Below are 26374 nucleotides of genomic sequence, written 5' to 3'. Positions count from 1 at the left end.
CTCCAATCCTTAAAAAAACTGAATAACTCCCCAGTTGCTTGTGCCTCAGAATACTCTGTAGTTTGCACATTTGTATTCGGTGAACTTGGCTGCAAAACAGTGACATTTAAAGTCTTTGGTTTTGCACATGGGAACAGACAGTTAACTGCATGGAACAGAAATACATGTTGGGAACGTGCCATCAAAAGAAGAAGCAACTATACATCCAAGGGTCCATCTGGAGGCCTTACATCTGGAGAAACGCGCTCACTAGGTTTGAATTCTCCAACTTTCAGCAGTCTCATTCATCCCCACAATACGACAATTGCCCTACATTCAAGATATACTTCTGGCACATCAGGAGACAACTGGTCAGTTATAAGAACTGTGACAAAGCTGATGATGGAAACTAATAAACTGGGAAGCAGGAATTGAGGCAATTTAAGGAGAACTAAAACTTCAGCACCAACACTGACAGAAGCACTCACTAATGCTGAAAGGGTTTTTAGGTAGCATTACCATTCATTCCCATTTATACTGCTCTTCCATTGAGCTATAGGGAGAAAACAACAGTAAAACAGCCGTGCAAATAAACCTGCACTATTGCAGAGAATTCACATTTGAATGAATTTGAAGTTAACATATGAAAGCAACAGTAAGCAGCCCACATCACATTATGAGTGAATGTTAAGCAGCGCGGTAATTTTATGTCAGAAATGAGTTATGTGCTCTTGATCCTATTCTTTATGGTCTATTTTTGCCACCTAGTGGTAAAAAAAAAACAACACAGTAGGGAAAGAAGTACATCTCTGAAGCCAGTGTGTTACCATCATTACCGCACTCAAGTGCATTAGTGCACTACCAGTAGGAAGGACGTCTATAATGACAGATACATTGATTAACTTTCAAGTTAAGCCAAAAAAACAGTTTAGCATTGGATATTTTCAATCTTCACTGGAACAATAGCAGTGTGGAGTTTTTGTTCATGCTTTTCCCTGCTATACAACTATGTTTACTGAAGACAGGCTGGCAGAAGATGAGTGTTTGCTATACTACCAAGAAGCAAGGATAACAGTTCAATATCTGGGGGCAAGCACTAGCTTCTTAGTGGCTAGGCTGTGATGACAAATCCTTCTCAGAGGTAATCTCAGCCCTGCAGCACTATCAAAGCATTCACTTCCTTTTAAATACGGGAATAGTTCTTTCTCGGTTCTCAGTGCAGCAAATCTTCCACTACTCAGGATAAATGACCAAGACATTCACAGAAGCCTACAATTTCATCCAAGTTAGAAAATGTAAGATAAAATGGAAAATGCTGTTCCAGTTCTGTTTTCTCCCATTGAAGAAATGCTGTTCCCCTTCAATATCAATGAGAAGCTTCTACTAGTACAAAGCATCAGCACACAATCTTTGACACAAAAACATTTACTGAGAAGGACACAGACTTGGTCTCATGAGAAAGAATGGAAGAAAGAATGGCACTGAAATCCTTCTCACCCTGCCATTCTTTCTCTCCAGGCCCTTCAACGTAGCTTTCCTCTGACACACTAAAATGAGAGGGTATTCACAAATTAAACAAGGAGGCCAAGGACAACTGACTGGCACAGAATGATGTGAACATCCCACTGGGAACACATAACACTTGATGTCATCTTGAGCAACTTGCTCCTCAGACCTATTCAAAGTGTGCTTCAAGAAAGAAAAGGTTTAAGAAACAGGAAGACAGAAAGACATACTACAAAGTGGGAAGGCAAGGGGTCCAAGTACACGTGTAACACGTGAGTTTGATCACAAGTGTATTGCTTCTCACTAAAGCCTACTCCAGTTTTTAATATCCATTCCTACGCAGATAGGCCCTAACAGCCTTCAGATCATACTCAATTTCTCAGTGTCTGCATTAGCAACAAGGCCTCAACAATCTATGCACTGGCCAACTGAATACCAGAGCCTGTGCAAGCCCTCTCAATTAGGGGCAAGACCATACTCTTGCCTATACTTACTGAGGATTGACACTCCTGGTCATCTTCCTCATAGTCAGGGTTTACCTGATGAAACAGAATCACAGGCATGTCAAAACTCTAACAGCGCTACAAGTGGGAAACAACCTCAGCACGATCTAAACTTGCTTTGTAAAAGATGAGTTCTACTGCTATGGTGCTACTGGGCATGCAGAATATACTACACAAATGGATTTATTTCTAATTGGGTGACTGTCTGTCCACGAATTAGACTGTCCTTTGCAAATGTGCAGACAGATGGAACACGCTCAGTATAGTTACTGAAGGAGCAAGATACAGGTTATCAAGTTCTGCTTTTTTAAAATCTCAAATGGAATCCCCAAATAGAAATCACTGATTTGGCACCAGTCACTTAGAACACTTTTCTAACCATGAATCAGGTGAGTAATCTCCTCTGTTTTACTCTGTGTCATAAGGCTGCTTTCATTTTGGCTGATTACCAAACCCAAAACGTACTGAAAAAGTTCAATACTGGACCACAGTTGAAAAGGATTTGCCCTTGTACATGTGACCAACTGTTGCTGCTTTTCCAATCTACTTGTTAGAGGAGTATACAATAGGATATTTAGTCCAGACCTTTCCCACTGAAACTCTCATGTCAGCTACATGAGCTAAGACAGCCTTTCTGCCCTGCTCTGCACTCTTACGTCCAGGACAGCCTTTATTTACAGAGGTTTGTGTACAGGAATATTGGTATATCTCTGCTCTGAAGTACTCAGAGTTAGTTTTAATGAACATTTACAAGAATTAAGCAGCAAAACACACAAAATTCTAATGCTTTGATATTTTATTTATAAGATGTCCTGAAATTTTAATTCAGGGTGTAAAGGAGAGATACCAGCTACAATGAGCAAACCAGACATTACTTTGTGCTTAGACACTTAAGCATTATCTGCAGTTCTCACCAGCCTGCTCTGAAGCCTAACTGTATTTCCATCATACAGTCAGTCTTTCACTCCTACTAGGAAACTGGTGACCAGAGAGAAACTAACACTAGCTGATGGAACTCATTTTCCCCCAAAGGGGCTCAGCCATTTAAGAGCTATTCAAATACTAATTCAACTTCATTCTTACTACCCACAAAACAGTATACCAGTATTTAGTACCTACCCTTTGTAAAAGGTAATTGCCTTTAGAATTCATACAGAAAGTGTAATATGCTCAAGGCTATCCCTGAACTGCACCAGTCATCCAAGTCTCTTTAAGATTTCCATGTCTACCATCTACTTTAGTAACAATGCTAAAAGACCCAAACACTGCTCTCCTTCCCTCATCTCTTTAGGGTGGGAAATGAGAGATTTTCAGAAAGAATAAAAGGAATAGGATACTGAGGAGGAAAGGCAGAGCTAAATAACCCCAACACCTACCTCTGCTGCTAAGTAGTGTCCAGTAGCAAGGTGTTTGAACCTGAAAAGGCTGTTCCAGTACCCTGCACCACCACGGCAAGGATCATGCTGTACCACCTGCAGTGAAAGGGGAACAACAGTTACACTATACATGAGTGACTGCTCTCTTTAAATACAGTACTTCATATTTGTATTTCCTTTACAGGTGAAAAGAAAATATAACAAGGAGCTCCAGAAAAGATAAAATAATCTTTCAACAACATGCAGTACAGAAAATACTGGAGCAGCTATTCCATCTCAGTTTAGGAACACTGTTTTTTTTGCTGTCAGGTCAGTGGGTACTGACCAGGACTCCATTCAGAGTTTCTGGGGGGTGATGTAGGAAGATTAGGATACAAGCTGACAGGCTCTACATTGGCATTTTGTTGCTAGGTCTTGAAACAGACTTCCTAAAGAGATGCAGCAGGTCCTTCAAATTTTGCTGGAACTAATATGCTGTATTCTAATGTCTGACCTTCTGAAAGGTCTGAAATGCAGCAGCATTGTATAGAAGTACTAGAAGAGAAATCTGACAGTCTGTAAACTTCTCCTGTAGCAAGCAGAACTTCCAACATCAGATGACCTGTTACTTCACATTGGCTACTCTGTGGGTACACCCACTTAGGGAATAGTCAGCACAGCTGATCTCTACTTTCTGGGGAGCACCACCTTTGAGCACACCATATTCACCACTGGGTAACTGCATGCACATGAACAGTTACCACAAAAGCCAATGATGTGTTGTAACACTCTCAAATAATGCTTGTTACAGGTAAGCTGTCAACAGAAATAGGGGAAAAGCTGTATATCGAATCAGATACTTCTGGAATGACAATAGGAAAAAGAATATGCACCATTACAACTAATTTTATGGCTCTCAAAGGCAGTGCAAATGGCAAACATTTAAAACCACATCTACATAAAACAGCTCTGGTTTATTCTTTGTACCAATAGAGGGAGAATATCTTTTGAAACCAACAATAGCACAGATGTTAGTCACTACGTAAAAGCCCAGTACAGTGAAAAATGGTTCAGACAATGTGCATAGCCTAGCACAAGGTTGCTATTGCCTTTCAAATGAGGATACGTATAATCACAGTATTACACACCAAAAATAGAATGTTCAGAACACTCTGTGGGACAGTTGAGATTATTAGCTGGCTTCAGATTTCAGAGACTGGTAAGAAAAATGACATCACAGATGCTTCTCTGTCCTCTTTTCCTGAATTATCAAGAACCTGTATTTCAAAGCTATCTGTTACAGCATTAGAAATCAGCCCACAGTTTTAACTTTGCACAGAAAACATAGCAAGTAATGAAAATATTAAATTCAAATATCAGGAAGACTTCTACCTAAGAAAAGTATTGCAGGTATGTGGTTTCTGAACAGCAGCAATCACCACAAAGCCACCCCCAGCCCAGGTCACAGCTCTTACCTCTACCTCCCACAGTGCTTTTGAGCTGGTTGCAGAAGTGGCAGACTGCCTCCCCGTTGTTCTCAGGAAGACGTGCTGCTTCTTCTTGTACTCATCACAGGTCAGAAACTTCTCCTGCTCTGCATGAAACAATCTTACTACATCCCCCTGTCAAAGCCCAGAATGCATGGTCAGTAGAGACAGAGACATAACCCACCAGTGAACAAGTTACAAGCAAGTTTTGAGTCTTACCCCTTTGAGGATGTCGTCTTTATTATCGCTCCATTTCATGAACAGGACTATTTTCCAGCTTGTATTGCAATTCACAGAGTTGACCTAAAAGGAGAAATATAACTATTAGTCCCACTGCCCTGTGCTTGTATATGTTGCTGCCACAGAACTACTGCCTTAGTTTTTAACCTGTTGTTCAGGGTACTACAAACCCTGTTGCTTTGCTTTAAATAAATCTACTTCTGCATCTGCTCCATAAAAATCTAACTACAGATCTGACTCACAAAGTAAGTCATGCACCATAGAGCCATGGGTACTGATCTTGAAGAATAATCTCATTTCTATGCAATCAAAAAAACAGATCAAATTTCAACCTTTGTTCAGTGCACAAAAGGTACAAGAGAAGTCTTGCAGAGACATTAAGGAGATGAATTACAAGGTAATCATTCTTAGACATCACCACAGATGCTTATCCCAGGTTTAATTTTCCTGCAACACAAGCCCTAGCAGCTTAGGTGAAACATACAGAGGTTTTTACAGCTGTAACCAACTCCTGTACTACCAGTTCTGTCAGCCTGCCCTTACCTCATTGCATCCCGGATTATCAACAAGCTGATGGCTACTAGCATGAAGAGGTTGGCCAGCATTGACAGGATTCAGGACTACTTTGTCTCCAATGACCACCTGTGGATAAGCGCAGCATCAGTCAAACCTGAAATCTCAGAAAGCATGCTTCTATTTTAAAAAAAAAAAGGAAAAAAAAAAAAAAAGGAAAAAAAAAAAAAAAGGAGCAATAGGAGGAAATTACAGCCTCATAGTTTGGAGAGATGCTGGTCTGAATAAGAAACTCAGGATTCCGTTTGCATCAGAAGCTGGCTTACTATAGATTCAATCATTCAGGCAGAAAAATGATCCTATACCAAGGGACTTAGGGGCTTACAGAAGAAACATAGCCTGTAATTTTGGTAACAAACCTATCTGCTACTTCCCATGAAGTTGCTTCATTGGTTAACATTTAATAAGTCATTTCTATAGCAAAAGGTCAGCCAAAAATCCTCCTCCTCCAAGATGCACTTGCATTTATAAAATCAGACTCTCAACCAGGCTGGCATATGATTCAAGGCAAATGCACTTTATTACGGACAGCAAATGTCCTGTTCTTCCCTTCTGCCAAGGCAAAGCCTTACTTAAATTAAAATACAAAATCTTTCTCTGTATTATGATATGGTCATTAAGATAAAGAGCCTGCAAATTCACAGCATTTAAAAGAGATTAATGGCCACTACAACTGCATTACCTTGTGCTTTGGCATGCATGCGTGAGCAAAAGGAAAATGCATGGGGATGGTCTACAGGAGAAATTATTTTATAAAGCCCACTGAATTTACATGCCAAATCTATGCCTGGGCTACACCACAGAGCACACTAACACTTACTGATGCTGTGTTTTAGACAGACTGTATACCCAGGTGACTCATTAATTTCTTTTGAATGCATGATCTCTCATACAACAGTAACATATTACATACAGAATGAGTTACTCTCCAATATTTCCATGAACAGAGCCATATGGGCTAATTATTACCTCAGTCTTCAAGTAAAAAATGTGAGTAATTTTGAATCAAAACTGGCAATGCCAAAATCTTAGATGCTAATCACTTACTCTAAATCTACTGAAGAACCTCAACAGTTCCTCTCATTTAGAGCTGGACACGAATTGTGCACAGCTACCATAATTAGGTCCCTCGTTCCTTCCAATGTTCACCCATTCCATGTTTTCAAAATACAAGTTACCATAGCAATGTTATAGGAAAGAGGTTGTTTCTGCAACATCATGCACTAAAAGACCTATGCAAAACTCCTCCTAAGCTGCACACAAACAATACATGAAGATTATTTTCTCAGCACTTACACTGTCTCCAATGGAGCGCAACTTGTAGAATGGCTGTATGTAGAACCAGGAGCCTTCATTTCCAGCTTCATCCAAGGTCACCCTCATGGCATTCTTCTCTAGTAGAGCCGGCAGCCTCTTATTTACTGTTAAGTATTTGTTACTTTTTAAGTGAAGCAGCTAGAATAAGAATTAGAGTTCAGTTCTAGGAATGCTCGGTTTTCCTTCCCTCAACAGACAGCAAGGACGTATAGGACAACCACATTGCACAGGAATCAAAACAAAACCTAAATCACATTATAGGAAAATCATGATGAATTCAGGCACGTTTTTGCTGCCATTTACTTCAGTAGGCACACACCATGCTTCTGCACAAATCCTTTCCAGCTAATCCCAAATGCTTTAGGACATGCCAAATGATAAAGAACAGCCAGCTAACTTCATGCAAAAAGAAAGCCCGCTCTGTCGTGCTGCGTGTCACCCACTGCATTGAATTAGGGCAAATCAGAACTAGTAATTAACCCTACTTTCAAAGGGCTGCAGCACCATATCTGCCGGAAGGTAACTCTGCTGTGGTTTCAGGGTGATCCAGTGTCTGCTCATGTTATACTCCAATTATTAAGGCGTGCCTTTTTCAATTATGTAGTTATTTGCTTTCCATTTTTCTTGGGTTTGATTTATGATTTCAATATTTTTCAATCCCTGGTACATGGTATATCCTTTGCCTAAATGGACTGTAACTGCTTAGACGGGTTCACTCTCCTTTGTGGCAGATTACCATTTGATGTCTGAACACCTGACTGCAAGAAACTGTTTGGAACTGTACAGTGTCTGTGCCATTTCCACACAGCCAGCAGTAATTCAGCACAGAAAACATTCCCAAAGAAATCATTACCTGACCTTGGAGGAGAAAAAGCGCAGCTAATCCATCACAAAAAATAAATGGCCTGTCTGTCTTATGGAGATCAGACCTTGCTTCATGGAATCGTACTTCACAGTGCTGTTCACTGTTCAAAAGATCTGCACTACAGATCCTTCTCAATGAATTGTGTAGGGTTTTGCTTGAAGTCCCCCATTCGGCTTGAAGAGACGCTCACAACTTACCTGGATGACATTGCCATACTGGATAACTGTTCCCAGCAGCTTCCTGTTTTCAGTTTCGTTCTGCTTCTTTTCCAAATCGGCCGCATGCTGAAATTAGAACCAAACAATTTATTTGCTGTTTTATAACCAGTGTGGCCAAAGTTAATGAGGTTATCTATAAGAGTTTCACAGAACTGGGAAAAAATGAGTGCATGGTACAGCATGTGTTCCTCTTTCTAGTTTCCAACAGTATAACTTTGTCATCATTTTTTCAGTTGTTTGGGAAGGCAGACATCATTTAAACAACACATTTCTTGAATATGAGAAAATTTTGGACTAAAACATGAGATAAAAAGGTAGAAGAGAGGTCAAAATGCTGTATCTTATTCCTGTTGGTAGAGCACAAATTAAAGGAAAAAACTACCACGCAGGAAGAGCTACTTGCACCCTATGTTCAAGTTTCACAACTTTCAGCTCATAAAGAATTTGTTATTCTTAGAATATTGCTAAGTATTATGACTGGCTCCATCTCCATTATAACCTGGAGTACAGCTGCTCATTTAAATGATGCTGCAGAATTTTCTATTTATTATTGAAATACTCTATTTTTCCCCCTCAATATCAGAGTATGCCATCAATAAAGATTTATCCAGGTAATACAGCAGTTCCACAGCTATCCATGACAATAACAAAGGAGAAGAGTCCTCTGCCTGCACAGTGTATCACATTACTGTAAATAAAGGACATAGTGCATTCTGTGGAAACATGGTTAAGACTTCAGACAGACTTTGAAACCATATCCCACATCTGACAGCCACTTAGGGAGAAAGAAGCTCTTTCTCTGGCCACTAGATGTCAGCTTCTCAAGCAGCACTGATTCATGATACCAAAGAAAGACAAGTGTCCCAGATTTTAAATCCCTTAAATGGCATTAACTTAAAATAACCTGACCTCAGCAGTGAGCATGCCACAGCAGACAATAAATTGCACCAGCAGGCAAATAGAAGCCAAAAAAGGCAAGTGAATATGACTAAATCTTGCATCACTGATTTTAATAAAAATTACGTCCCATTAAAGACATCTAGTTATGGGCAGAGATAACAGCTGCATGCACACGTTCTGGGGACGCAGCCTGCTTCACCCCACCATATATCACACAAAATGCAGTGGTTTTAGTGCCTTCCATGTACCAACATCGACATGTACTCATATAACTGAAAGAAAAGAGTTTTGGTATACAACATACATGTGGATCCAATCATTTTACATCCAGACATCAGACTCAGGTACTGCGATGTGACTGAGCGCACCCACCACAGAGGCTCAGCCTTTGTGAAAGTCATGCATTAAACCACTTCCAATAGGACTTTAAAGTACTCAGATTCTCTCGTGGAGCTGAGCAGGCAGCTGGTGCACACTGGGGGCACACGTCTGTATGGACACACTCAGCTGGGGGTAAAGTCTGGAAAAAATCAAATCCTGGATCTCTGCAGGTACCCCATCAGAAAACAGTAAAGTAACAGTAAAGTACCTTCCAGCCACCTGACCTGGAAGGTACTAAGGAAAGGGAAGACAGCTTTAAATGACTTGGTAATCCAGCTCAATTACACAGTGTCTTCCCCATGTGACACAGCATTTAGAACATACCTTTCCTTAAAATACATGAACCTGCACTTATACTACACAGGCATTAACTCTCCCCTCCCCTTAACAAACATAAAACTAGAAACCCCTGACACTTAAAGCTTGATGGCACGGCCTCCTTTTCATATCATCATATCATGCTACAGCCAGTGAAGAAGTAACCGCCACCTGGCCAAGTTATCCCTTCTGGGTTATAAAATTATGTTTTCAGAAGCAAAATGAGTCTAACAGTCTCAGTGAAATGCAGGAGCACGGCAGCCATATGGCAATCAGCAAATGACACTCTCCTACAGGGCCATTTTGTATTTCTGTCCTCAGTGAGCTTAATATAGGCTTTAAGAAACTAAAAATACTTAGAATTGTAATTTTGACATGAAGTACTCCAGCCTATGTAATTTTAACATCAACATGTGTTGTATTTAACTCTAAAGTCAACAGATGGTATTTAAGTTAGATGCCTTTAAAGAAAAAAAAAAGTAATTCTAAAAACAGCAATCAACTGCCTGGCTGGGTTTTCAACTGCTGAACAGCATCTTACCCTGAAAAATATGAAATACTGCAAGCTAATAAGGAAAGTGAGGCAGCCTGCGCTTATAAATTAGCCATAATTACCCAGCAACCTTTACATGGATCCAGCAGCAGCATTTACACGAGAAACCTCAGCAGATCTATCAGCCTTATTTCTCTCAGATGACACCAACCAGCACAGCGTCACTTCATACACTGAGCTGCAATCCTAAGAGTCTGCTCCTCTGAGCTGCTGTCTGCAGGATCCTGTTTTCATGTTATTAAAGGGTGCCCCCAAAATGCCCACATGGAGCACCACTACGGTTAGCACAGGTTACCAAGAGAAGTTTAAATGGCTGCAACTCCAACCTGCTGCTGTACATCCCGCTATTCGAACACAGGCTCTGAGCAGTATGCTATTGTAAGTGGAAAGGCATTTGAAAGAGAAATCTCAATCAATGCCCCAAAAGGAGTCTTGTATAATGATTTCAATATCCTCTGCTAATGCCTCCTTGGTAACTGTGGTAAGGTGAACCAAAATGCTTCTTTAAGGCAGTACAGATTGGAGTGTTTATAATCAACAAGTACCAGAACCTGAATACTTACGTGCAGTTTGTTGAGTAGCACTGCATCTGTCGTGCTGTTTGCTCCCGGCTTTGCTGCTTTCCAGAACTGTTTTTGAGCAGAGTACCGGTTCATGGGACATAGTTTGAACAGGCAATCTACAAAAACAATGAAAAGCATGGAAATTGCTTCAGCCATTTGTAATTAACTCGGATTTTGCTGTAGCATTGTCCAAATATTTCAGCAGCAAGGAAAGATTTATAAACAAATTCCAGAAAGCTCTTGATCAGACACATGCTTTTTTGGGCAACAGGAACGTTGCCCTGTGAATGATAAAAATTAACTGTTGCTGCCAAACATCTGATGCAAGACCGGAAAATTCACCGCTTATCCCAGTCCAAAACCCCACTGTACTAAAATGGTAACAACTCCTCAATGCTTTCCCAGGCAAAAGGATCCATCTTACACACTTACAATTTTGCTTTTTGCTTTGGCAAGTTTGTTGCAGCACCCAGAGTTATTGTTTCAAGGTTTTGTTTGTTTTTAACCAGTCCCTTCTATTGCTAAGGAAAACAAGGCACAAGAAACCAGCGACAACTGCACTGTAAGGCAGCAGAAAACACCCCTAAGTGACAGAGTGAAGAGGCACTCGGTGCACAGCTCGGAGGCAGCGTTAACCCCAGGGATGCCGGGTTCCTCACCAAGTTCATTGCCTCCATTTATTTAACATTCTACTTGGCAAAAGTCAGGAATTACAGCTGAAAAGCCTCATTAAAAACACATTTTTATATTCAAGAGATGCTAGCTTACCAGTAATACAACTGAATTAGCTGTATTTACTATTTTTTGCTCATGTGCTGCCAAGCAACCATACACGCAAATAAACAAATTAAGCTATTCAGAGAGCAAAGCTGCAGCCTACAAGTTGGAGCACAGTGCCCAACACGCCAGCACAGCTGCTGCCATCACCTCTGTAGAAAGTGTGGCTGTAAGGTTTCTGGCTGCTACCTCACATGTCTTAAAGGCACTTCAGGTGCAGGACCAGCTGAAGGGGCAAGGAGCAGCCAGCAGCAGGCTGGAGCAGCAGGGGACCCTGAGCCCCACATGGGGCACTGACCTCACAGCACTTGGCACTTTCCAGGCATGCACTCTTCCACCTATTATTCCTTTAGATAAAGATGAATCATGGTGACTGACAGCACAGAGCAGCACTCAGAGCTGCTGCAGGCTGGCACTTCTAGCAAAGATGATGCATCGTAAGCAACACATCAGTCATAAATTTTTCTATTTTTGCTTAAACCATCAGTTCACACAGTGACAGCAATTAACACTTAAGCACATGGAAGAATTAATAGTATGCCAGATTTAGTCACCGTGCAAGCACACTTGCTTCCAGGCTCTTCAATCACAGAAGTTTCCCAGCCAGGCTTCACTCCCACCAGCACCCTCCCCCTTGTGACCATTTAACCTCATCTCATGTCACTAAGCTCTTGTCAGACAACGTCCTCTGGTAAGTCGGGTCTGTTTCTAACAGATCCAAAATGAAGCCAAAGTAGAGAAGAATCTCATTGACTGTCCTGTAGCCAAAAGCTCTCTGCTCTTGGGCTTAGGAAGATTTACCAAGCCAATAAACAAAGCCATTGCTGCAGAGTTAATCACATCGTACCAAATGCTGCTTGCTGAACTTCACCCACTAAGGAATGCATTTGGTGTTCAGATCCTCATGAGAAGCAGGGAAAAAACGGCAGAGCTGCACACTGAGCAAGCAGCAAAATGAAATGCTATCTAACTGCTGGTTAAGTGAGGGCACGCTGTCAAGAACAAACACTGAACACAGGTCCTGCAGGGAGGAAATAAGCACCCACGTAACCATGTATTACTTCATCGTGCACATGCACAAAGGTGATGAATGGGATTTATATAGACATGTGTTAAACACACATGTCAAGCTCTCCAGGCTAAATTCTGCTCTTGTGTCAGCAGTTGCTTTGCCTCAAGTGCAGAGGATTGTGTGACACATGTCAGTTTTCATGTTTGAGCATCTGGATCCCCACCCGGGTTCTGCCACCTGAGAGCCCCAACAAGCTCACAGAGATGGCAACACTCCACACAGATGAAGAAATTTCACGACAAAATGAAGACCCTTTCTGTGTTTAATTGAAATATTTCCACATAGTGGGTATGCAGGATAGAAAAATACATGCAAGTTTCACCTTCCCAGCAGCCCTTGCACCACTATGTTGTCTATTTCTATACTTGTTCTTTTTGATGTTTAAAATGAATAGATGACAGCCCGAGAGATCCAAAGAATACAGAACAAAAGCAGCTACAGGAATGCACTGATTATTAATCATTCCTGCATTTCCATAAAGAAGGGGAAAAAAAAGAACCTGATGTACTGAAATTACTGTGTTTGTGATGAGAAGACATCCTTTCATTTTCTCTTTGCAGTGAACAAGCTTTACTCAGAGTGTTTCAGATCAGAATTGTGCCAGGACACGCTGAATGTTTGCCCCACCATCCCAGCAGAGCCCACTCCATCAGCAGCTCCACCCAAAGCAGTAGGAAAACAACCCTCTGCTGCAGACAGTTTGCCAGCTGAAGACCAATGAAGTCCTCTCTCACATTACCAACAGTCTGGCCATGGAACAACTGGAGAAAGTACCAATGCAGGTCAAAAGGACATCTGTATGTCGAGCTGAGAGATCTCACTCACCATGATCACACTGTCACTGCATGGCAACCAATGGCTTGAGATTCCAACTCCAGACCAATTGCATGACAAGGTTATCAGAAATCTCTGCTGCTGTGAGATCTGTTGCATCTCACCCTTTGCAAGAAATTTCAATTCTTTCATTTTAAAAGGGCAAAATAAAAATGCCCCTCACAACTTCAATGGAAAGGCTGCATGACCGATGACTTGAAGATATGTTTTAATGTTAAGTTAACAACCCTCCATTCATATCTGCAAGATGTTATAGCAACCGCTCTCCTGCCACTGTACTCACTTATGAAGAATTCTGATGGAAATGACTGCTTCATTTTTCAAGCTGTGACAGTGTAGGAAATAAGGCAGTTATTATTAACTTAGAGCTGATACCTCAAATCAAGGAAAGAAATAAAACACGACAGCAGTTTCAGAGCTAAAGAAACCACACTCTTGAAAGATGGACACTGAATATCAATGCGTATTCAATCAACAGCACTCAGTAATGTGACATGCATTAAAAAGCAATGGTGTTTTAAATAGGAAGCAGTATGTGACTCCACAAAGTGCTGTAAGTAACTCTGCAGTAACTAACAGTGTGCCAACATGCACAGCACGACCAGACACTGCTGTGGGATAAGGCTGTTCCTTGATTAAAAATGAGCCAGGTAACTTCATTCCAAGCAGGAAAAGAAGCACACAGCTCCCCCCGCAGGGAAAAACAACTTCACCATGCTCTGCACACTTGGACCTGCCTCAGGGAAAACTGAGAGTGAATGCAAAGACAACACAAACAAGGAGAGGCCTCCAGAAGCCTTCCTAACCACAATGATAACAAAGTGCCCCCAAAAATCACGAAAGGAATAACAGAAGAGAAACACCTTCAAGTAAACATTTTAGGTACCAAAGAGCTTAGGATACACCAGTGTTTGTTTTATTTCTGCATGTAACCTCTTTGGTCTCCTTCAGAAAGAAAGCTGCTACTCAGAAAGAGAGAAATATTTAGACACTAGATATACAGGCAGTTCCTAAAGGAAACATTTGCAGGAAAGACCAGTTACTTTCAACCTCTGGTATGAGCAAGGCTGAGTAAAGGTGCTTCATGAAGCCACGGAGCTGCAAGAAGCAGCAACACCAGCAGTAGGAATGAAGGCCAGCTGTGTTTCACCACAGCACATCCCATTTGACACCCAGGTGTCAGGGTAAGGAGCTCGAGCTCCCAGCAGCACCACAAGGGTATCACATCTGGGGGCAGCCAGGCATCAATAAAACGCCCTGAAAAACCTGACAGGCAAAGAGGGACTGTCTGTGTCACTGGGAGTGTTATGGAGCACATTGTACCTATGGATGCTAAGCAGAGGGGAAACGAAAAGGCAGAAAAAACCTCAGCACCTAAAGGAACATTTAAGAAGTGCTCACAACCGCATACATGAAACGAGATTAACCCAGGATCTGAAGAAAGCTGGTGGTTTCAGTGAATGTTTTTACTGTCTTAGTCCATCTCTGCCTCTGGTCCTGCTCGAAAAGAAATCCTGGACAAGAGACAAAGCTCACCAAGAGGAAGTCTGAAAGGCAGTCCCTTCCCTCTCCCACAGAGCTGAAAATTAAGTCCTACAAGCAACAAGGAGAAATATGTCATACTTTATACAAAGGGGATTCAGCAAACTAAGATACGTAAGCACTGCAGCAGCATTTTTAAATAAAGCACCTTGGCTTCAACCTTTGTCAGAGCCTCGAGAGCTGTACTCTTAGCTCAGGAAGCCATCCTCTATTTCCTTTTTAATAGTTTACATGATAAATCCCACTGCGAGGCACTAAAACACAAGTGTCAGAATATGAGCACTGCAACATTCTTCCTTTGGGTTTTTTCAGTGTCCGTCTGTAGCATTTTCTGCCAGCAGCATCTGCTGCCTGCACTTCGTTTTATTTCAACTGTTCCCCCCCCCCTTGGATCTAATGCCCATATTTGCTTCTTGCTTCTCCTACTCCAGAACACAGTTGCAGCCCTACACAGGCCAGGAAGCGGAGGCAGGAGGCGGGGAAGGGCTCGGATATGGAGCACGGGAAGAGCAAGGAGTAGATCAAATTTCAAACACCATGTGAACGCATCAGTGAGGAGCAGTATGGAAAGAACATGGCCGTGCTATTAGAGCTGACTGAACAGCACAACGCAAGTTGCTCTGTTTAAGCACCTTCTGTGTGCATGCTGTAATAAACAAGCCACCACAGCATCACAGAAGGCAAAAAGCAACATTTTCAGCTGCTCAATCAAGTAACTTCATTTTCGGCCTTTAATGCATTTCAGCTGAATGTATTTGGCTTAGGCAAAAAGCTCACACTGTCGGAGTTAGAGGGACACTACAGAAATGCATGATAACTTTACTGAAGTCTATGTTAGAGGAACTGAAGAAATAAACCTGAACTCAGTGCCTCAGTCCTTCACATGGTAACAGTGTGCTTGGGATACCGTGCCTGAAAGGCCCATTGGTTCCTGTCTGCTCCCTCCCCAGGTTGTGGCCCTGCTGCCTTTCACACAACTGCTCACATTGCTGCTTCACAAGGCTGAAAGACCCTTAAAAAGTTTATTCAGCTCATCCTTTTCTCAAAGGCAGAACTGGCCGTGTCTGCTCCATTCCTGACATAGCTCCTGAAGCCATCTATTCCTGTGCTCCACTATTTCTGTACCTAACCTATTTGTTTTTACAATTTAAGCCCGTTACTTCTTCCTTCTGTAGCTAACAGAACATCCCCTCTCCCAGCCAGGTGCTGTGAGCACAGCTGCCAAAATGCAGCCTGTTCCTGACCGCTGCTCTCTGTTGGCTCCCATCTCTCTTGAGGAACAAGGTGCAATACTACACAGCATGCTCCACTTGAGGCTCTGCCAACAAGTCAAATAGGGAAAAAAAATATAATTACTTACTATGTCTTTTGGCAACTGTTCTTTTTATATATTCCAAAGCAGTATTTGCACTTTTACTGACAGCACAGCATTGACTCCTCCTGTTCCAGCTATGACTCTGATAAAACTTAGACCCTTCCCCAGGGAGCTGCTGCACGTCTCTATTCTTCCCTCCCCACATTCAGCCAGCTCAGTGCTGTCTTTGCCATATGCCCCCACTGAACTGCACTGATATTTTCAAACACATTTCTTCATTTCTCATGATAATCAAATGAATTTCCAAGTTGTGTTCTGCTCTGTAAGGCTTGCAGCAAACTCACCAGCAGCGTGGCACGGAGCAGTACCCATAAGGTGCTGCCACACAGATGTTCCAATTTCCAATAAATGGATGATAGATGGACTTGAGCAGCACCATGTGCAGGGCTTAGCAAACTGAAGAAAAATGGAATAATGACAAAATAAGCCAGACCTGCCTTAATTATAGGAAACGACATCCTGGATTTGAACAGACCAGCCATGCTGCTGAGCTGAGCTCCAGTCTCACGCATATGGAGCTTAACACCAGTGTCTCCATCCATTTCCCCAGTGTAAAAGCTTTATTCCTCACTTCCCATTCCTGTGCTTGGCTGAGACTTTCACCTCACTTACTGAGGCCCTCTCCCTGTCTCTACTTTAAACAGTCACCCTCCTTTTGGCAGGAGACCAGAGATGCTCTTGCTGAAGCCTACCAAGTGATGCCTCCCAATCTGCCCAGCTCCCTCCCTCGTGTTTGCCACTCCCCTGCTCAGGAAAAAGGACACAACACGCCAACAGATCACTCAGCTAATTAAAATCCAGCTGAACCCTCCATGGCACAGCCACACTGGAGATTGCACACCGACCACTGTTAATAAGCAGATTATGCTTGATAATTGTGCTGTGCACACTGTATGTGCAAGTGCCGCCATGCATTTCATCTGCCCAAACTGCCTGCAGCAGCATAGCAGTGTGCTGCAATGCAGGACAAAGCACTTGGAGCACTTCTACAGTGTACGATATTCAGCTAGTGCAGAGAGTTAAGTTCTGCCAGCACCGCTGCTGGAACAAAATCCACAGCTTCAGAGATCAAAAATGAAAGTGGAAAATAGTCCTAAACTAGTAAAGCAGCCCCTTCCAGGAACAGCCAAACAGCACTACTTGACCAAATAAGGCAAGTGAAAGCTCTGAGCCAAAGCAGCAAACCCACATTGTATTGAAGTCAGACAGCTGGACAGCAGAAAGGCGAATCAGCCCGTTGCACTGGACCGGATTGCAAATGGGAAGAACAAATGTTCAGAAAGCAGGAGCGGAAGCACAGCCTGCCAGCGGAGGCTCACAGGCATTTGTCCCAGCCTGCGGGAGCCTACGCTCCGTTCTTACGGGATTTTTCCTTGGTTTTTAATGCAATGCCATCATCCCAAACAAGCTACAGAATCCCTATTGATTACGTCTGGACAGGGGCAACTTGCCATCACCTGAAGTGCCCAGCACTTGGGCAGTGAGACAGGCGAGAGCAAAACCAAGCCTACCCAGCCCAGTGTGTGCAGGGCTGCCACGTGCCTCACCCCACTGTACAGAGCTGCCCTCATTCTGCTGGACAAAGATGAGCAGAACACCGTTCATTTTTTCAACTTCAAAAGAGGCTGAGCCAAAATTTAATACAGGAAAACAAGGACTTGAAACATCCCTTTAAGGGAAAGTCCCATGCTCCAGGGACTCCCCCCTCTGATAATGTCTGGTTCCCACCGACCCTGCAGCAATGACAGACACCAATGCTACAGCAGCACCAGGCAAGGAGCACCCATCTGCATGCTCAGCCCCAGCACAGCCTGCTTCCCAAGCTGATTTTGCCTCAACAACACAATATTTACCAGTCACTGAGTTTCAAAGCCGATTAATTAGTGCCTTCCCACTGCCTTTTCAATCAACATATCCATTCAATTCAGTCCTCTCCTCTGCCAGCTGCAAAGAGGTGAGCAAAACTGCAGATCAGTGTGGCCTGGGCCTTCACAGCAACACTATTAGCTACAGAAGGGGATGGAAAAAGTGATGATATAACCCTTGCATAGCTAAAGCTACAGCCCAGGTAAAGCTCCTTGGCATTCCAAGGACACACTTTATATCCTTCAGTTGATTCTGGGGACAGAACCAATGCAAAGCCTACAGACCACAACAGCAATGCATGAGAAGCACCAAATGACTGCCCCAACATCGAGGCCGCACACATCCAACCTGCACCTGTTTCTGAAAAATCTGGAGAAAATCAGTTCATTGAAGCTGCTTCATGCTAGGTCCATTTTCCAAATTTCCTTTCTCTGAAAATAATTAAGTATTTTCAGTGTTTTAAGCCATCTTTTAACTGCCTTCCAGACATAATGACAACACATCAATCAGAGCCACACCACTGAAGAGCAGCATTTGTACAAACAACGCATAGAGTGCACAGGAATGCCAAGACAACCTTGACCAAGCTCAAAGGGCCATGAAGTGCCCACACATCAGTTCTGCCATCTTCCCCCAGCCCACCAACATGGAGAACATTGTCTTGCTCTTCCCAAGATCCTTTCAAAGCTCTTCCTGACGATCACATCCATCTCTTGGCAGCATGGAGCTCACAGGACTGTTTGCAAGAGCAGATTCGTGCAGCTCTTCCCATTCTCCTCCCCCAGCCTTCCATGGCCTGAAGCAGCTGCTCCTGCCCACGCCACCCCACGCTCTCCTCCATGGCAACACTTCTGCGTACCACAGGGAAATACATAGAAAAAGGGATCATTTGTGCCCTCAGATCTAGCACTGGAACGATATTAGCAATCAGGAGTCATTGCAAAGTAAGAAGGCGCCTTCTGCAATTCAGTCAGTTGCTGAAATTTCAGTTGAGACTGGACTAAATGCACATGAATGCACCAAGGCCAGCCCAGCAGCTGCTTGCCCAGGCCTGTAAGCACAGAAACCCACACAGGATGCTGCCTGATGCAGACTACAAGTCATCCTGTAGGTCACTGCCTCTTATGAAAGGTCTGTTCCATCACACAGCTTCCTTTCTTTCATTACTACAAGTATCTGTCCAACATCAAGTACCTATGGCTCCCTTGCAACCCTATCACATCGAAGTGTAGATGGACATACTTTCTTCCTATACAATCTGCGGATTGCTAAAACCTTCCCCTTAATACATATGGAAACATCTCTCTCAGGACACACAACTGATTTCAAAAGAGCTGTTCTGTACCACCTCCCTGCACAACACCTGTCCCATGAGCTTAAGAATATGGCAGCAAACATCATCCACAAGAAGGTGCAGGGCTGTAGCAAGGGGCAAAGGACAGACACACAGGGGACTTATCCAGGGTCACAGCCAGAACAAGGAGCAACTCAAGCTCGATGCAGGGATGTCCACTGATGACCCCATACGACACAGATGTCAGGAGGCCAAAAGCACAGCTCATTTCTTCTAGCTGAGTTGAAGAAAAAAATGCAAGAAACTTGTTTTCAATTCTTCAGCAGAGATCAGAATAATCCCAGATTACACGGCAATAAATATTGGCACTGTTTATGGAGCAGTCACTTGGAAATGATGGAAAAAAATGTAGATAAACATAACTTCATATTTGCAAAACAGTAAGCACTTATAAATAAATGCCCTCCTTTCTACTTAGCAATACCAGAGTACGATGCCTTTATGCCTCTTTAAAAGTCTAAATATTTAAATTATATTTAAAATTAGCATAGCTCAAAAGATTCTTCCAATAATGTATCCACCAATAAAAACCATCTTCGGAGGTGGAAGAAAATCTTTGGGCTTCCAGCAAGAGCCACATGCTAGTTGAGATATTCAGAGTAGCTGAGTCACTGTGGTTTTCTGAAATGAGCCTTTAACTACGACTCGAGGGAAGGAACACTAAGTGACAGGCACTTCAAATCACTGAAGGATAAAAGTTAGTCTTTTAAAGTTACTGGGTTTTTTAAGTCTAAGGCTGCAGTTCATTTTCCTGCCACTTTTTTTTCCCCCCAAGTACTTTGATGTCTAGTTCCCAACATGATGTTTAATTTTAATCCTGTATTAGCCATAATTTAAACTCCGCACGAGCACGGCATTGCTCTTCAGAGCAGTTAACTGCTTGGTGACCAGGAGCAATGCCCCAGAGATGCTTCTGCAGAGCAGGGATGGCACACAGTGAGCAGAACCATCTGCAGCAATGGATTTACGAGACTAACCTAAGGATTTAGTAAAACCTCAAGTGTTCAGCTCTTCTATTTAAAACATAAAAACAAAACTGTCCCATTAACAAATCCCTTCCCATTTCTTGCTGCCGTGGTTTTACAGCTCCAGCAGTAGCAGGCCATTAAAGCAAGGAGCAGGCTCACTGTACTTACAGCAACACAGGACAGACAAGCAGATCCAGCACTTCCTGCACAGAAAGGGGACAATACAGAATACAGGAAATGCATACAACAGGGGCACCTAAAGGGAAGGCAGGGCACAGCAAGGTGGAATTAGTTTTGCACAGTCAGTTGACAGCTCCATTCAATCAGGATTATCGCAGACAAAGCATTTTGGGCACAAACAGACCTTAGTTAAGGATCACGAAGATTCTCAGTGTAGCACAGATGTTCCCATAGTGAAAGCTTTAACACAAAGCTGGAAGAAAGCACTTCGTGAAAACAGCAATCCCCTCTCCTTGAAAGCATCTGAAAAAAGAATTGCTTTTTCTGACTTATTTCTCTAAGAACTTTCACAGCTTTCCCCACAGTTTCAGTTTGTTTCTTTTTCCCTTTGAATTCCCGAAAGTGAAAAACTTGCACGTTTTCATGTTCTTTTCAACGGTTACAAGAGAGCCTCCCTACCCACCAACAGCCGCCCCACCACACAGCCTCATCCGAGGGAACCTTGCCCATGGTCCTCACCAAACTGACTGCCACTGCCATCTCAGGCTGTCGGCATTGCTCAGGCCATGCCCACACCGACTGAAATGAGCTGAGCTGCAACACAGCTGAAAGCTTTCCCTCAATCAAATTACACAGAAGCAAAGCACTAACTACTCACACTTGTTCTCTTTATGGAGGCACCTTCTCAGAGCCACGTGCCTCCAAGGTCCTGAAAGCTGTTTGACCTTTCAACATAACTTCAGCTAAATACTGAGAGCATAAATAAAGATCAATTAAATATGAAATTCACCCTTTGATTTTTGCACCAGAAAAATTAGAAACTAAGTGCCAACCATAAGGTCAAAGTTAGAAAATGCTGATGTGAAATCCTAGTGGATGCTCATACCAGGTACCACATAAATATAAAATTTCCTATATGGATACCCTCCTCTTACACCTTCATACATATATTTTATGTATACTCATATAAATATACATACACACACGCTCTACCTATAAGGAGACCAGAAGATTGATAAGCTGTTAAATTCCAAAGGACTCTCTGCAGACAAACTCTGCTCCAAATGCAGAATTATCATTCGTCAAATTGTCTCATATTTCAGCACTAATGCTGTAATCTACAATAACCACACAAAGAAGTCGGGCGTACTGAATGGGGATCAAGTTGTCAGTTCTCCCCCTTTCCGAGGTTGATTTGCTACTTGATTGTACTGGAACCAAGCGCTGAAGCCACCACTCCACAGATGACTTATCCCAAATTCCCACAATGTAAAACCTTGAAGCACACAACTGATAGCATATGGGGGAAAAAACGCATACTTGAAATTAGAACTTGTGAATCATATTTGAAGGATCTTCTCCTTGTTGTCATTCTTTATGACCAGGGCCATCTGCCTGACAAGGAGTAGGAGGGTATCAATTTTCTGCCTATTTTAGCAATCAGCAACAATAAACAGTTATCTTTAAGGCCTGCATTGCCTTCAGACTTTATCCTCCAGTCCTTAAGACATCAGCTTGCAGGGTGCTGTGGCACTGCTGTTTGAAGTACAGGAGATGGATGTGGTGTGTGGTGTTGGGCCCTGAGCACACGCAGTGCCTGCAGCCCCAGATGCTCCCGCAGCCCCCACTGATGGTGCACAATTATTGTTTCCCAGAAAACCTCAGTAGCCAAGTTCCTCCCACAGTCCAGTACTACAAATTTTATTGGCTTTCCAGTGTTGTCCTGCTGTGATCACACAACTATGGGATCACATACTTGCCTTTTAATCAGCCTGTTCAATGCACTTCAGAAGCCAACAAACTCCAAGATACAACTTTTGCTCAATACTGAAGTTGAGATATGAATGGAGAAAGGCAGCTGGATGCCTTGGACAGGAGCATCTACGGGAAAGAGCAGAAGAATGCTGGAATTTGGCTTCAGCACAGACAGCCAAGACTCGAGCTGTGCCACCATAAATTCACTGCACTGCTCCTCAATCCTGCCCTGAAACCTTTGGTGCTGATTAATCCAAATCTGTACACAGGGCTGACAGAGCATTCATCAGATCTGTACTGCCATCTCTGCCTTCTGAGGTGAGCCATAACTCCAGCTCGGTCCTCTCAGGATGCACTCAGTCTCCCAGCACGTTCGGGCTCTAACAAATTCACTGTGTAGTTTGCAGGGAGGGAAGCAAACATTTCCTCTTTGCTCAGAGAGACTGATTACATTCTAATAATACTGAGATTTATTCTTGTTTCTTAGAAAACAAGTCCCAGCTTTCCAGCCTAAGGAGCAGTCATGGGCTGGAATCCCTAACACAAACAACTCTGCTCGTACCCCTGTCCCAAAGGCTGCAGGGCACTGTCCCTCCCAAACCCTGCCTCCCTGGGCTGGTTAAAGTTAGCTGGTGCTGGCTGGGGAACACGTGCTGCTTTGGAGGGGGAACGATTTCTGTGGATACAGCCAATATTTTTTCCTTTTCAGGACGGCTACTCTCTCATCCAGCTCTCACTTCCTCATGCCTACAAGTCCTGCGCTTATTTTTTCCCTTGTATAATTTTTAACTTCAACAAGCAGAAGGGCTGACATTCACTGAATACAAGGTTTAAGTGCTACCAGATTGTTTTCGCATAGCAAAGCGTTTTGTACCCTTAATAAAATCTGAACCAGAGATAATCTGTTCCAGCTAAAGCAGGAGCAAATCTTGCAGCAGCGCTTTGAGCAGTGTCACTGCTTCTCTACCGGCCACGGAGCGTGGAAGCAATTTCTTACTCTAAACATTGGACTGAGAGCTATGGAAAGATTCCTCCTCACTTGAAACACAAGGAGTTATGCTTTCCCTGAACTTCTGGAAGTTACATAATGAAAAAGCAGTAATTGGCAATGTAAGAACTCAGCACCAAATATTTTCACAAACTAGATACGAAGCGTTAACTGTAATGTAAGTATCTCTTAATGGACTGAATAATACACATTTCATTAGAATAAAATTTTCCAGGAACGCTGCATTTAGCATCAGTCAATCTGTAACGGCTATTCCAGTATCTGAAACGTTCCTGTGAGACATGACAGCCTAAAAGGCTCTGACTTTCACAGCAAGGGGACAGCAGTTAGGAAGAGCTCACACACTCAGCATCCCTGTGTGCTGCAGGGGCAGAGCAGCTCCCCAGCAGCTGGGTAGGCTTCCACCTCAGCTGCACTTCCCCAAACAACTCCAGGCGCTGCTTCTGCTTTAACCTGGTGATGAGCACAGAGGCAAGTTTGAATGGCAGGACCATCCTGAAAGAGGAGCCCAAATCCTGCAATGGAAATAAAAGAGCATCCAGTCTCCAGCAGCAATATGGGAACAGAGGAAGATGCAGGTGTCAAAGGCTGCTCACTGTAGATACCTGAACAAGGTCTGGTTTTCACTACAGCCCATTTTTATGGCTTGCTACACCCATCCAAGGCCTCACCGTTCTCATTCTGGCTGCTCTCAGACAAACTGAAGCACTGCCAGCATTACTTCCCAGACTTACAGCTGCAGAGATACCACCAGTTTGGTTAAACTCCCCCAGATCTGCATTTTTTACATATTTATACTCAAAAAACCCAACAACTTACACATAAGAAAGCTTCACTCTAACCAGCTGGGGAAGGGCTGGTCTCGTATCTAACACCTTTTTCTCTTCCAATACATACACAACTCTTTCCCACATAATTCTCGCTGATGACTCCATCCATCTGCTGGAGTATTTGCACCCTTCTGTGTGAATAAAACCCGTCCACCTGTAGAGCACTCAGGTTCTCCCAGCCAGAAGTGCTGGCAGTAGCTCTGCAGTTTCCTTGAAGGTCCTCTGGCAGCGGCACATGGATTCTCAATATGGATGAAGGCCACCAGCATCTCAGTCTTCACAGTTTACGGAACAGAGCAAAAGGTTTTAGAAGAAGCAGAGTGAAGTACATGGAACACAACTGTTGAAATACCCTAAATTTTAATCAAGCCACAAATTTTAATAACTTTGTTATATTAAAAGATATGTACCAATGTCACCCCACCCCCACAATTCATCAAGGCATTTCACTCCCTTGGGCTCTTGTGACTAAGTATAATATTTCATTAAATATCCTGTTCATACTGGCTTATGTACTAGGGAACACACTAATTTTAGAAAACTGATTAGCTAGTTCTTTCTAACCGAATGTTATTGTAGCTAAGGTCAGATTTTGCACTGAAACTATGGCAACAAAGCCACAGTATTCTTTTGTCTACAAGGTTGGGGCTAGGTTTATTAACAGCACTGTTCTACTTAATAGCTAAGCACTGCCTTTTGGCAATACCTCCCTTGATCCTACCTGAAACAGGCTGAGCTTTCCACAGGGAAAAAAAAGCTCTGACCTGTAAGCTGTTGAGAAAGAATGAGCATTTTTACCAGAACTCTGCTTATTTCTCATTTTCAGTATGTGGTCACTGCACTGCCCAGCTCCCCCATCTACTGCTTCAGCAGTAGAGAACCTATCCCCACATTATTTAGATGGGTAAATGAAGACATCATAAAACTTCACACTGGGATCTCACAATCCAACTCTCCCCATTCAGTCGCAGTACCTGAGCCAACAGACTGTGCATCCACACACAGAATTCCAGTTAACCATATTAATGGCCACTTTATATTTCAAAGGGGCTTCGCTCTCCCTTCATCTAGATGCAAAGCATCTAAGATGAAAGCACTTACCCCAGAAGCTGGCAGCCAGCTACTTAACCACAGCACACTAAGCACAGACCAGCACGCAAACTCGGCACAGCCAGTGCTCAGTGTGTGCCTCAGAACCCGAGCAGCCTCATCTCCTCTTCCTGTTCAGTGCCTACAGCTCTTTTCTTGTGCCAAATTAAAGACTCTCTTTTTAGCTGTACCACACAGACCTTTCCTCCACTTTGGCCTTGGTAGCCCAGCAATAGGATACAGCAGATGTTTGGGAACAAGGTGTTCGGGAAAGCACAGCACCTTGCCTGCCTCCTGCCTGAGAAGGGTGGGAGGATGTCGAGTGTGCTCCTGCATGAGCTATAGCAGCTCTCAGTTTGGATTCCTTCTCAGAACCTTCCAAGCTTCAGCAGATTCCTCTGTGCAAAAAGGCAACGTTTCTGTCTTTCCAGTTTTTTGAAAGCTCTAAATGCCACTGTGACAATTGTCTCTAACATCTGCTTGTATGTAGGATGCAGCGGGCTAAAAATTCACATTTTAGAGGCAGCACTCAGGATTTCTTGATCAGATAAAGGGCATCAAATTCAAATGCGTACTCACAGTTGGCAGTTTTCTGGTACAGTTATATAAACACCTCAACTCACACTAAAGGATCCCTCATCAAAATGGATTTCAGATATTTAACAGTATCCTCCTTCTATAAGATATACCCGTCCAGAAATAAATGACCAATACTTTAGTTTTCAAGATGTTACAGGAACAATATTAGACTATTTTCCCTCTTTCCCTCATCCATCACACTAACCTTGAAGTTTCTTTTGATTTTCCACTACATCTTATCAGCACCCTGAGCATCAGTTCTTCTTTGCATGGTGTTTGCCTCTTTGGAAAAACACAGCAGTCAGATAAGCAGGTGCTCACTGCTGCTGTCCCACTTGGTCCCACTCAGCACATCCATTTTAGTCTGAGCCGGACAGCACAGAACA

At 43.0% G+C, this 26374-nt stretch overlaps 1 protein-coding gene across 1 annotated transcript in view; it reads right to left on the bottom strand.

Moving 5' to 3' along the window:
* The window catches only part of ITPR1 (inositol 1,4,5-trisphosphate receptor type 1), a 144696-nt gene that overhangs the window by 103017 nt on the left and 15305 nt on the right, over positions 1–26374 (bottom strand). Inside the window, 8 exon segments of the mRNA XM_032447330.1 lie at positions 1980–2024; positions 3365–3460; positions 4819–4965; positions 5050–5133; positions 5614–5712; positions 6940–7098; positions 8023–8109; positions 10759–10874. Of these exon segments, the coding sequence (XP_032303221.1) occupies positions 1980–2024; positions 3365–3460; positions 4819–4965; positions 5050–5133; positions 5614–5712; positions 6940–7098; positions 8023–8109; positions 10759–10874 (833 nt within the window).

The sequence above is a fragment of the Coturnix japonica genome, chromosome 12 (assembly GCF_001577835.2).
Source record: "Coturnix japonica isolate 7356 chromosome 12, Coturnix japonica 2.1, whole genome shotgun sequence".
NCBI classification, from domain to species: Eukaryota; Metazoa; Chordata; class Aves; order Galliformes; family Phasianidae; genus Coturnix; species Coturnix japonica.
Note: the sequence above shows the minus strand (reverse complement) of the source record. Positions and strands in the feature narration are given on the sequence as shown.